General features: G+C 45.6%; 1 protein-coding gene across 1 annotated transcript in view; it reads right to left on the reverse strand.

Moving 5' to 3' along the window:
• The window catches only part of RHAG (Rh associated glycoprotein), a 122,107-nt gene that overhangs the window by 53,179 nt on the left and 54,910 nt on the right, over positions 1-14,018 (reverse strand). Inside the window, exons 3-4 of the mRNA XM_075341230.1 lie at positions 6,138-6,285; positions 214-361 (exon numbers count right to left, since the gene is read on the reverse strand). Of these exons, the coding sequence (XP_075197345.1) occupies positions 214-361; positions 6,138-6,285 (296 nt within the window). The remainder of the gene's footprint in view (positions 1-213; positions 362-6,137; positions 6,286-14,018) is intronic.

Genomic DNA, 14,018 nt, shown 5'->3' on the forward strand with positions numbered 1-14,018 from the left:
GTCATTTCATTGTAGGACATGTATACTATACAGATATTTTGTTGATATTTCTACTTGCTTTTACATATTTTTTATTTAGTGATAAGGAAAGCAGATATGATCAGAACCAACCTTGTGTTCCTATCCGAGAGTCTATCTCTGACTACCAGGGTGCAGGGTGGGGAGTGACTTACTAAATAAAGATTTGCAGATTTCTAAATTAAGTTACTTTACCAATCATTGCAAATAAATCCGAGTGATAAACAGAGCCTTCATGTTCGTGTCCTTTTTTAAGTCCAGATCGATACAGTACAGCCGAAACAGCCAGTCCAAAATAAGCTCCAAATGCGTGGATAATCATAGATGCACCGACATCTGAAGCCTTAAAGATAAAAAAAATCATGATATTATATTTAAAGGAAATTTTTACTAACAAAATGACCCTGATTCATCAAAGCTTTTATGCCAAAAAAGTGGTGTACTAGATTTTTGGCATGTTCTCCCAGCTTTTCAAAATGGGTGAAGCTAGGGAGAGACAGGGGCGTGATGCTCCTATGTCGTCCAGGGCTATGGGGTACTCGGTCCCGGGCGGTGTACTACTGGGATGTGTCACTGGGTGGCTGTTGCCCGGTTCCGTGACCTTGGGGGTCGCTTTAAAAGGGGTTATGTACAGGGGAATATTTAATAAATTTTATGTCGTGACACCACTTGTGGGTTGCTGTTATGGTAATAGAACCGCCGCTACACAGTCTTCCCGCTGGGGCTGATGTGAGGGCAGCCGGGATGTTGGGCCCTCCGCAAGTAGGGCTGGGACCCTAGGTGGGTTAGGTGATGAGGTTAGGCGTGGAAAGAATGGTAGGCCACACGAGGATTTGCAGTGTAACTGGATCTCTTTACTCACAGCAGATGGATTGCTATTACCCGGAGGAAGGCTGGTATTCACCTCTGATCCCCTTAGTCCCAGTGCCGGGTTGATGACCTGGTGGCTCCTTTCCCCTGCACCTTTCTCATGTTGGTGGGTCCCCGCGGCTTGGAGCATCTGGGGGTCCCCTCCTGTTAGTCTCTCAGTCTCTGGTCTGTACGGCGGGCAGTGTGAATCCTGTAGGGTCGGTGTTCCGTTCCGGTCCTTGGTTCTCACATTACTGCTGGTGCCCCCAGATTTCTAAGGTCAGTGAGGTCCTGTATGGTCTCCTCACTGTGCAGATTTTATTAGGTTTGCCTGGAGCGTTTGTCTTACCTAGGGCTCTGTACCCCGTCGGTGCTATGGTTCCGGTAGTACTCTACCGGCAACCCCATGCCTGTGCACTCAGGTCACCATCACACTCCCGTGTCAGAACAGTCGCGTCTATCTCCTCTCACTTCCACTCACTAACTCTCACTGTCCAACTGTTGTCCCCTCCCACCTGGTCATTGTCTAGTGGACTGGATCGGCACCACGCCTGGGTGGCCATCCATTGGGTCCGTTTCTAGTCTGTCACCAGTCTGTGGGGATGGGGGAAAACTGAGATTATAACGTGTTTTGCTGTTACCGGCACTGGTCTTCCAGGTTCCTGGGGGTGGGCCCTGCATCTTTGGTGGTATGCAGTACCTTGTAGTGCCCTACACTCCAAACACCGCTAATCTCTCTCCACAATGCTGCCTCATCAAGACCGGCGAGAAAATTGTCAGTCTTGATTGAACGAGGCCATATAGTTTATGTATAACACACAGAATTTGAGTCACTATGAAAACACCACGCATTACAGATGCTGAGATACAGCCTCTGCTGTACTCTAGAGCTGCATTTATAATACTGCAGTCTTCAGAAATTAAATCTCACAGCATTCCCTGCTGGTCACAGAGAGTTTTATCTAGTGAACTGTTACAAACTTTAATCTATGAGACTATCTGTATAAATACATTACATATTGAAACATTAAATAGCTTTAGTTTAAAAACTACTAATTCCTTGTTTCTTCCTGTCTATCTAGTAGGCACAGATACATCTGACTCCTGGACAGTTTCTTGTGCCTTATGAAGGCACAGATGCAGCCAACACCCTGACTTTTTCTATATATAATATAGGCACAGACACAACTGATTCCCTGTCTCTTTCTGTATATAACGTAAGGAAACCAATCTCCGGTATTGGTGCCACTGTGTTTACAATGTGGATGAATAGACCATGGGGATTCATCTGAACTCCTACAGGTGCGATTAAAAGATTTTAATAAAATAACAAAAAAGGTGCAGTACAACGCGTTTCGGCCTCAAGGCCTTCTTCAGGTCCATACAAAAATTTGACATGTTTTTGTACTACCTGAAGAAGTCATTGCGGCCGAAATGAATTTTACTTGACCTTGTTTGTTATGTTAGTTTATTTAATTCTTTTAATAGCACCTTTGGGAGTACATGGGAATCCCTGTCCGATGGTCCATCCTTCACAATGTGAACACAGCGGCACTAATACATTGCATTCCTCAACCTCCTCTGTTTTGACTCCACTGGAAGATCCCAATACAGCTCACTGTAATGGTGGACATTGGCTCGTTCAATGTTTTGGAATTTTTCCATGATTTGCTTCTACAATTTTACCAAAAAGGAAGTACACTACAAATTTCTCACCCACAGTTTATAACATATTGATACACTCAGATAAGATCTACATCCATTTTTCTCTCTTCTCAAGGGGAATTTTTGCAGAATACTATATAGGATGTACGCACAGAAATTACTTCCTATCTCTTTCTGTATATTGTTTGGGCACAGATACAACCTACTCCCTGTCTCGTTCTGTAGATCATGTAGTCACATGAAAAAAGTCTTGAATGTTTCGCCAATTTTGTAACTAAATATATTTCTAAGGGTGCTATTGACATGAATCTCTCTCGAGATATCGGTAATTACCCATCCAATCCATAAAGACAAAGAAATCAAACCACAGATGTCCATAAATTAAGTTATGTGTAAAGAGAAATCAAATAGGGGAAAAAGTATAAAGATAGGGAGCTGCAAAAATCCACGGAAAGTCATGGCACCAGCTGAAATCTATCGATAAGCAGAAAGCAATCCTGCCGCTGAGGGGCAATAATATCAGCTGATTCAACTAATGGTGTATAAAATGGTGACTCATTACCAAGGTGCCACACAGAAACATCTCATGATGGGTAAAACCAGTGAGCTGTCTCAAGACACTGGCAACCTTGTTGTTGAAAAACATACTGATAGCATTGGTTACACTAGAATTTCTAAAGCACTGAAGGTTTAAGTGATCACTGTTGGTGCCATAATTCTCAAATGAATAAAACATCATTTCACCATAAATCGGGCACGACCAGGTGCTCCATGCGAAATTTTCAGACAGAGGAATGAAACTAATTATCAGAAGAGTTGTCCCAGAGCCAACGACCAACTGAGGAGAGCTACAGAAAGACCTGGAATCAGCTGGTACAATTTTCTCAAGGAAAAAAAAGAGTAACGTACTCACCCTCCATGGCCTGTATGCACACTCACCACGCAAGACTTCATTGCTCAACAAAAAGCCCATTCAAGTGTATTTAAAGTTTGCTCAACAACATTTAGACAAGATCATGAAAGAGAGAGTATAGTCTGGTTAGATGAGTCCAAAATAGAACTCTTTGGATGCCATAATACACATCATATTTGAAGGCAAAAAAAGACACTGCATATCACAACAAAAACGAGGGTGGACTTTCAACAAAACTATGATTCTAAACAGTAAAAAAAAACTAAAAGAGTTTAGTAGAGAAACAAAACAAAGAAGCTAAAATAGCCCAGCCAGCCTCCAATTGAAAATGTATGGAAGGAACTAAAGTTTAGAGTTCCTAAGAGTTCCTAGAAGGAGCACACAAGACCTTCAGGATTTAAAGAGTGTTTGTGTGGAAGAATGGAACAAAATCACATCTGGGCAATGCATGTGACTGTTTTCTCCATACAGGAGATGTTTTAAAGCTTCATCACCAACAAAGGATTTTGTTCAATGTATTAAATACATTTCAGTAAGCGTGTTCCATAATTTTTCCCTGAGTCACTCCTCATTATTACACATCAGTAAATTTATGGACAACTTTGATTGGATTTCTTTGACTGTGGGAATTGGATGGGGTGTTACTGACATCTGATCATAAATTCATGTTAATAGCACCTTTTAGAAATATATTTATTTAGAAAATCGGTGACGTGTTGAATAGCGATTTCACACACTGTAAAACCAACTCTCTGTCTCATTTTGTATGTCAAGTAGGCGCCGATATAACTGACACCCTGTCTCTTTCTTTCTCCCGCTCTTTCTATATTATGCAGGCACAGAAAAAACTAAATTACTATTTCCTTCTGTAGATTATATAGGCAAAGAGACAACAAAATCCCTGTTAGTATATAATGTAGGCTCCTTTTCTTTTTCTGTATATTATGTATCACACTGTACAAAGGCTAGTAAGAGGTAGTACAGCGTATTCCTCACTAGGTGGCAGCAGAGTAGTGAAGGAGAGACAAAGTCACACTGTAACAGAAAGGCAGCTGAAGTACAGCAGAGTACCTTCAGCAGGCAGTTAACAGGCGAACTACCAGGGGGCAATAGAGTAGTCAAACAGTCAGAGTCAAGCCAGGAAAGTCAAGTCACTGCCAGGGGAGTATCAAAATCAAGTCAGAAAATATAACAGAGTCGGAAGTCGGGAGATCAGGAATGCAGAGAGGAACAAAAACAACAGGAACGGGAAGTCAGGGACCGGGACAGGCAGATGAACGGAGGATGGTACAGGTCAGGACACAGTAGCAGTGAGGCAGGACAGATCGGGGACACTCACCAGAGCCAGTATACAAACTGCAAGGCAGAAATATCACTGGCACTGAGCCATAGGTAGAGAGGCAAGATATAGCGTCCTGGGATCCAGAACCAGGCAATGGAAGTTAACCCCTGACATAACCAGGCCAGAGCTGGGTGTAACCACAGCAGGGAAAAGCCGGCCTGGATCATGACATTCTGTAGGTACAGATACAACTGACTTTCTGTTTCTTTCTATATATGATATATGCACAGATACAACCTACTCCTTGTTTCTTTTTGTATATTATGTAAGCACAAATACAACCGACTCCCTATATCTTTCTCTATATCGTATAGACAAAGAGAAATCAAATTCTCATCTTTCTCTGTATATCATGAAGGCACAAATAAAGGGGACACCCTGAATCGTCATGTTGGCACAGATACAACCAACACCCTGTTTCTATCTGGATACTATGTAGATACAGATACAACTGACTTGCTACCGTACCTATTTCTGAATATTATTTTGTCACAGATATCAATGACTTGAATCCTCACCCTACATATAAGGTAGACATAGGTATTTTACTAAACTGCCTCTCTTTCCATATTTTTAAGATGCAGATAGTACTACCTTCTTATATCTGCATCTATTTGATGAAGACATAAATTATACCCTTTTCTCACTGAAATGTTGAAAACAGATAGTACATCCTACCTGTCCTACCAACTGGTTCTTCCTCCCTGTCTTTGTCAATAAATCATGTAGGCCCAGATAGTACTGCCTCCTTGTTTTGCTGCAAATGATGTAGTCACAGATATTACTGTTCCTGTGGCTGAAAGATACAGCACTTAACCATCTTACTATGTTGAATAGAAATAAATGAAATTGTCTCTTCAGGGAGGAAGGAGACAAACTTTAGTGCCACCTATTGGAAGTAGCAATCCTAAAAGTCAAAAGTGACCCTTTAATGAGCCTTGTCATATGACTTAGTATTTATGTCAGATCAGAACCTCAATTTACAGACACAGTGTTTTGGGGTGATTGTCCCTCGTCTGCGGAAAGTATGAGATCTGATCTGGCTGTATGAGAAGCTATAGAGGGGTTTAAGGGGAACGGAGCAGCAATATTTACAAACAACCACAATGTTGCATTAAAACCTGATGCATTTAAACAGATTGTATGATTAGGAGGGACCTCTAGTCTAGTTATGAATCGTGGAGTCATTGGTGAGACCCTAAGCAGTAATTTACCACCCATCTTGTAAACATCACAGGGAGTCCCTTTTATGTGGAAGATTGAAGGTTTGCTCTAAGATTCCTGATGAGGAAATCTACGACATCAATGGCCATGATTATTTTATGTGCTACTCAACATAAAAACACTTACCTCCAGGAAGTTCACAAGATGCTCATTACATGCAAAGATGGCAATCTCAAGGATGGCCATAATAAGCATCTGCACAGGACTCGTCTTTCCCAGCACAGCTCCAAAGGAAATGAGGACGGTTGCAGTACTGAAGTCAGCATTAATCATACTAGGAAAAAAATAAGACAAAAAGCAAAAATATTATAAAATACGATAATTTAAAATAACTTACACACCCCTCACATTTTTGTAAATATTTTTTTTGTATCTTTTCATGGACAATATTGAAGATATGACACTTTGATACAACGTACTGTGTCAGTGTGCAGTTGGTATAACAGTGTAATTTTTTCTGTCCTCAAAATAACTCCACACACAGCCATTAATGACTTAACAGCTGGCAACAAATATGAGTACACCTCTAAGTGAGAATGGCCAAATTGTTCCCAATTAGCCATATTTCCTTCCCAGTGTCATGTGACTCATTAGTGCTACAAGTAGAGATCAGCAGACTCAAGAATGTTGAGGTTTGCCGAGTTCGGCCGGACTTGAAACAAAAAGTTCAGTTCAGGTGTCCAGGTTGGGAATTTTGGGGAAACCACAAATGGGGTCTCTCAGGGTCACAGAGGCGGATTTCAAATCGATCTACGCAGATATAAATGAATCCGACAACAATGATCAAAAGCAAGCTTCTGGCTCATGTATTAAAAATCCCATGATTACACAGTCCAACATTTGACCTTGAAACAGGAACAAGGAGTAAAAGATAAAACCCCAGTTTCACATCCCTGCTGGTGAGAACCAACATGTTATGAATACAATCAGTGTGTTATGACTACTTCTTTGTTCATTGTACATTTTGGCTTATTCATCTTGGTTAACACGTTCCTGAGCGCACATCTTAAAATCATATTATGGCGTCTATGGGATTGTCATAAAGACATACAGATAATTATGCAACGACATCTATGCTTTAATTATATACACACACAGATTATCTTATTACATCTGGAGAATCGACCTACAGCCCAGGCCTTATCCCCACACGGGAACCAGACTTGACCTGAACCTGACCATGGGTGCCGTGCCTTATATAAATTAATAGGGACCTGAATTTCTGTGCTGTAAAACAGCAGTAATATGGTTGTAGTGAGGGCTAGGGGGCTGCAAAAGGAAGCAAAATGGGGGTAAGAGCAGAAGAGTTGCACATACAGTACCGTGTTCTCCCAAATATAACACAGCAGTCAGACGTCAGACTCTTTTAAGGCCCATTCATTAAGCTACAGGAATATTCACTACTTCTCCCACTCACGCTCTGTGTCAGTGTGACGCCCTGGACTAGCCAGGTAGTCACAGATAGCGCCCCGCACAACACCAGTCCCACACATGGTAACACCAGCCAAACCACAAAAACCCTAGTCACCCCCCTCAGTGCTTAATGGACACACAAGAGGGGCAGAGCCAGACAGTTGGCCACGCCCACTGAGGAGTTCAGAGGGCCTGAGGCAGGAAGTGCAAGTCAGTCAAGTTCAACAGTCAAGTTCAGTAGTCAAGACAGATTAGTGACAGGAGTAAAGGAGAGTAGAAGCAGGCCTGTGTAGCAGGTCTGCAGCAGTCTGACAGATGCCGGTGTCGGAGCACTGGTACCGTGGCTAGGAGGCATACGGTGGCCTTAGCCTGCAGGAGCCGGGAAGATAGCTAGGTGGAACCGTGGTGGACCGGGACAGGGTAGTGGCCTGCCGCTACCGACCTGGGAAACCGAATGGAAACCGGAGCACACAGGGGGGTACTCAGACCCTGAAACGAGATCCAGAATCCACTGGACTGAGTTAATTTACTGATTGCGGTCTGGACTATAGGTCCTTTCTCACCCAAGTCCCGACTGAAGACAACAGCCCACCAAGGGGGATATAAAGCCACCACACAGGCAAAGAGATCCCACGGGCCAATGTCTGTGGGCAAACGGGTTCCTCCGACATATACACAGCCAGGGAGCAGACTCCCGTCGCTAAACCACAGGCAGTCTACACATACACTGCACGGTGCAGGAGAAAGGCAAAGACCACCAAACCGGGTGGGGGACCAGACGCAGCCGGCTGCGGGCACTGACCACCATCAACTTTGTTTACCAGAGACTTGTGTGTGTCAATAACAGTGAGTACAACAGTTCCATCCGGCCGCGCACCACCCTGCACCGCCCAGCTCTCCCCAACAGGTCCCGGGGCCATCATCCCTGCCCACGGAGGGGTTAACATCTTGCTGTATAACCAACTCTCTGGGTGCCCCGTAACTGCAATGGTGGTGTCTACACCTTCACCATATCCCATGGGTGGCGTCACAAACTCAAACACGGCTCCGGCCGTACACCTACCTACCACCCCCCTATGTAGCGCCAGCATCCTTTCAGAGCGAAGTGACCCCGGGTCCGGAGGCGCTCGAGCCACCCACCAACAAGCCCGGATCCGAGCGGCTCGGCTGCAGCCGAGCGATGGGCGGTACACCAGCGTCTTTGATTGGTTGCAGTCAGACTGCAATACACGACAATTACCATCTGTGTTGGCATCTGTGATTGGTTGCAGACCAGTTTTCTGGATTGTAGTGTAAAAAGAAATAAATCCTTTTAAAAAATGATGTGAGGTCCCGCCCTCTTTTTGATAACCAACGTTGTAAAACAGACAACTACAGGCTGCAATCCCAGCGTTCTTCATTACCTTGGCTGGTTACCAAAGATAATGGGGATCCCACACCATTTACTATTTAAATAATTACCAGCTGCCCCAGAATTGGTGCATTTATTAGATGCGCCAATTCTGGCACTATATGCAGCTATTATCAGGATTGAAATACCATGGCTATTAGCCTTTCCCACCCTGATAATACCAGCCCCCAGCTGTCCGCTTTAGCAAGGCTGGTTATGAAAAATGAAGGGGACCCTACGCTATTACTGAAGCAGAGCATGATCACCTCATTTTGTAAAATGGGCCGCAAGACAGTATTCCAACATTATCACATCACAACATTATCACAAACACATCTCCAAGATAACCAGGTCCTTGCTAAAGAAAATGAGGGCAAAGGTGCTGGACAGGCCAAGATTGTCTCCAGACTTAAACTTTATTAAGTATTTGTGCGCATCCTCAAATGGAAGGCGGAGAAGGGCAAGATCTATAACATCCACCAGCTATATAATGTCGTCATAAAGAAGAGGAAAAGTATTCATGCCAATTTTGATGCTTTACCCAGCTCATTCTGATTGCCCTGGTGCTGTGGCAATCGGGGTAAGGAGATGATGTGTAGTGCCGGCGTCTCTGAAGGGAAATCGACTTAGGCCTAAGACACACGGCATGAAAATCGGTGCGAGTGGAGTGCGATAAAAAAATCGCATTCCACTCGGACCAATATTAGCCTGTGTCAGCACCCATGAGCGATTATTTTCTCAGCCCAAATTGGACCGAGAAAACAATTGCAGCATGCTGTGGGTGCAATGCGATCATTATTTCTCTCACACTTATTCAAGTTTATGGGGTGAGAGAAAAATCGCATTGCACTCGCAGTACACATGTGTACCCGCAAGTGCAGTGCGAGAATGGCAATAGCCAGCTATGGAGGAGAGAGGGAGATAAATCCCTCCCTCCCCTCCTCCGTGCCGGCCGGCGCCTCCTCAGCATTGGACCGCCCCTCCTCAGAGCCGGCCCGTCCGCATGATCGGACCTCAGTCGCAGGGACACTCACATGACACTCAGCTGTGCTTCCAGCGTGAGCCGAGTGTCATGCGAGGGGATCGCAGGAATCCCCGAGTGGCCCCAGCCTTAAGGCTACTTTACATGCTGCGATATCGGTCCCGATATCGCTAGCGTGGGTACCTGCCCCCATTTGTTGTGCGACACGGGCAAATTGCTGCCCATGCCGCACAACATCGCCCAGACCCATCACACTTAAGGCTACTTTACACGCTGCGATATCGGTCCCGATATCGCTAGCGTGAGTACTCGCCCCTATCTGTTGTGCGACATGGGCAAATCACTGCCCGTGCCGCACAACATCGCGCAGACCCATCACACATACTTACATGCCCGGCGATGTCGCTGTGACCGGCAAACAGCCTCCTTTCTAAGGGGGCGGTCCTTGCGGTGTCACAGCGACGTCACTGAGCGGCCGCCCAATAGAAGCGGAGGGGCGGAGATGAGTGGCCGGAACATCCCGCCCACCTCTTTCCTTCCTCATAGCGGCCGGGAGGCAGGTAAGGAGAGGTTCCTCGTTCCTGCGGCGTCACACATAGCGATGAGGGGGTCGAGAATGGACCCCCATGTCACCGATGACCGATTTTACACGTTTTTGCAACGATGCAAAATCGCTCATCGGTGTCACACGCAGCAACATTGCTAATGCGGCCGGATGTGCGTCACAAATTCCGTGACCCCAACGACTCCGCATTAGCGATGTCGCAGCATGTAAAGCCCCCTTTACTCACCTCCCCGGCCAGGTCCTGTTCTCCCCTTCTGCATGGTGGATTTGCACTTTTTCCTGACTTGCTCCCCTCCTGGGCCCTGTACATGCCGCCCAGGATTCCCAGGAGTGCACCTAAGACACGCGCACGCATATCGCCCTCCTCTTAAAGGGCCATCAGACCATTTCCAAAAAATGCCTTTTAGCCTATGACTTGGTTGGTAATAGAGAGTTGTCTAAAGCCTGCTTTACACGCTTCAATAGATCTTTCAATCCGTCGTCGGGATCAAGTTGTAAGTGACGCACATCCGGCATCGTTCGTGACGTATTTGCGCGTGACACCTACGTGCGATCAAGATTGAACGCAAATACGTTGATCGCATACACATCGTTTATTTCTCTAACATTGGACGTTTTATTGCACGAACCTAGTCAATTGAAACGTGTGACATCCCTCATGCGATTTTGCAAATACACCTTTAAGGCCGGCTTCTCACTTGCGAGTTTCTCGCAATAGAGCAATGCGAGAAAATCTCGCATTGGAATCGGACACATTAGTGAATGATTCAGCTCGCATTTGTGATATTTTTTTTCTCAGTCCAAATTGGACTGAGAAAAAAATTGCAGCATGATGCTTTTTTGCGAGTTTCTCTGCGAGTCTCTCCAATGCAAGTCAATGGGAGCGTGTAAATAATCGGATGTCACAGGACGGCACTCACACCATCCTAGTGACATCCGATTTTCTAAATACATTTCTCGCATCTTTACTAAAACACTGGAAACGAGTGATGTATCACAATGTCTGTCAATCACTATTCTCTGTCAGTCGGTCCCTCCCTCTCGGTCTCTATTCTCTCTCTGTCGGTCGGTCACTATCTCTGTCCCTCTCTCTCTGTCCATGTCGGTCTATCCCTCTCTCCCCCTCTCTCATACTCACCGATCCACGATCACCTAGCTCGGCGCTGCACGGCGTTCACACTGCTCCGGCGGCTTCTCCTCTTTTGAAAAAGCCGGTAGCTCATTATTCAATCTCGTATTCCCTGCTTTCCCCACCCACCGGCGCCTATGATTGGTTGCAGTCAGACACGCCCCCACGATGAGTGACAGCTGTCTCACTGCAACCAATCACTGCAGCCGTTGGGCGTGTCTATGCTGTGCAGTAAAATAAATAAATAATTAAAAAAAACGGCATGTGGTCCCCCCCAATTTTAATACCAGCCAAATAAAGCCATACGGCTGAAGGCTGGTATTCTCAGGATGGGGAGCTACACATTATGGGGAGCCCCCCAGCCTCACAATATCAGCCAGCAGCCACCCAGAATGGCCGCATCCATTAGATGCGACTGTTCTGGGACAGTACCCGGCTCATCTCGATTTGCCCTGGTGCATTGGCAATCGGGGTAATAAGGAGTTAATGGCAGCCCATAGCTGCCAATAAGTCCTAGATTAATCATTGAAGGCGTCTATGAGACACCCGCAATGATTAACTTGTAAATTAAAGTTAATAAACACACACAGTTAAAAAATCCTTTATTTGAAATAATAAACAAAAACAAAGACCCTAGTTCACCACTTTATTAAGTCCCCTAATAACCCATCCTTGTCTGACGTAATCCATGGAGGTCCCGCGTCGCTTCCATCTCTGCTACATGAAGGTGACAGGAGCTGCAGAAGACACAGCCGCTCCTGTCAGCTCCACGCAGCAACTGAGGTGAGTATCGCGATCAGCTGATGATGTCAGTAAGGTTACTCGCGGCCACCGCTGGATCCTCCAACAGTGACAGCAAGTCCCCAGAGTGACAGCGATGAAGTCACAGGGGAGTTGCGGTCACCGGGGGAGGATCCAGCTAGCTGCGGGTAGCCTGAGTGACGGCAGCGCTAATCGCGCTGCTCAATTCAGTCACTCAGGGGAATAGCGGTCACCAGTGAGTCCTTCACGGGTGACCGCTAATCAGTACACGACACAGACAGAGCCGCGGTATGACAATGAAGTCGGGTGAAGTTCACCCGAGTTCATTCTGATCGTGCGGCTCTGTCTGTGTCTCCTGTCATCTGCCATTCAGCTCTGCTACATGGCTGTCTGTGTTTGCTGTCAGCGGCCATGTAGCAGAGCTGAATGGCAGATGACATAGTAAAAACTGATCCCCTACGCATTACACACGCTTGGCAAGTCATTAAATTAAAAAAAAGAGTGCCCAATGCATACGTCAGAGAACACGTGATCTAAAAGATCGCACACAGTATTGATCAATTTAACATAGACTACTAACGCTTGTGTGACAGCAAATAAACGACCTACGTGCAATCTCATTAGATCCCATATGCAACCTGGGCGTGTCACATCACATACGAGATTGCACACCTAATTGTAAGGTGCAAAGCAGGCTTAAGAGACCCCTCCTTTACCAACCCTGTAAGTAAAAATAGAAACAAAAAACACAAATACATAATAATCCTTTATTTTCCATAACAAAAACACACCCTCCTTAACCTATTTATTAACCCCGAAAACAACCCTGCAGGTCTGACTTAAAGGGAACCTGTCATAAGAATTTTCGCTATTAAACTAAAAGAATCCCCTTCTGCAGCTCATGGGCTGCAGAAGGGGATTCTTTTAGTTTAATAGCGAAAATTCTGGTGACAGGTTCCCTTTAATCCACAGGACCATCCATGACGAACCCTGCTCTACATCTGGAGGCCATGGTGAGTGGTGACATTAGAACATATTACCACTTACAGCAGCCTCCGGGACACACTGCAACACATGTGTCATGGTGGCAGTGCAGTCCGACAGTCCAGCACTGAGTTCACCTGAGTTCACTTCTGGTGGTTCTCATGGCACTCTGTATCAGCCTGTCTAAGTTCACTTGAGGTCATAGCTGGCGGCTCACAAAGAGGGCACTCTGAGAACCACAAAATGTGACCTCAGGTGAACTCTGTGCTGAGCTGAAGGTCATGGTAGCAGCACAGCTGGATAGTTCAGTACTGAGCACCTGAGCTCACAGTGGGTGACTCACACACAGCATATGGTGTGATCCACCTGAAGTGACTTTTGGTGAACTCAGTGCTGGACTGTTAGACTGCATGACACGGCGCCAGCGCAGGCCGACAGTCCAGTAGCTGTGAGACCTATAAGCCTTAAAGGAGCCTTTAAGGTAGACTTAACGGCCACTTGAGTTCCCAGCTGTTGAGATATCTGCAGGCTGTGAACTCTTGTAGGAGTAGGACTTCAAAGCCTCCATATGTCCCAGCAGCTGGTAACTCCAGCAACCTTAAAGGCTTTCTTAAAGGTTCACTGCAAGTGGTGGTTGGATTTCAGCAGATTAGAAGCTAAATAGTACAATGCCAGTCGGGGGATTAAGAGTACCTAGGGCCCTGGGCATCTTAGAAGGCAAGCCCCCCAACTCTGATGTTTCATGTTAAATATCACATGATCCCCTTGATAGATCATGTGAA

This window comes from Anomaloglossus baeobatrachus, chromosome 3, assembly GCF_048569485.1.
Source record: "Anomaloglossus baeobatrachus isolate aAnoBae1 chromosome 3, aAnoBae1.hap1, whole genome shotgun sequence".
Classification (NCBI taxonomy): domain Eukaryota; kingdom Metazoa; phylum Chordata; class Amphibia; order Anura; family Aromobatidae; genus Anomaloglossus; species Anomaloglossus baeobatrachus.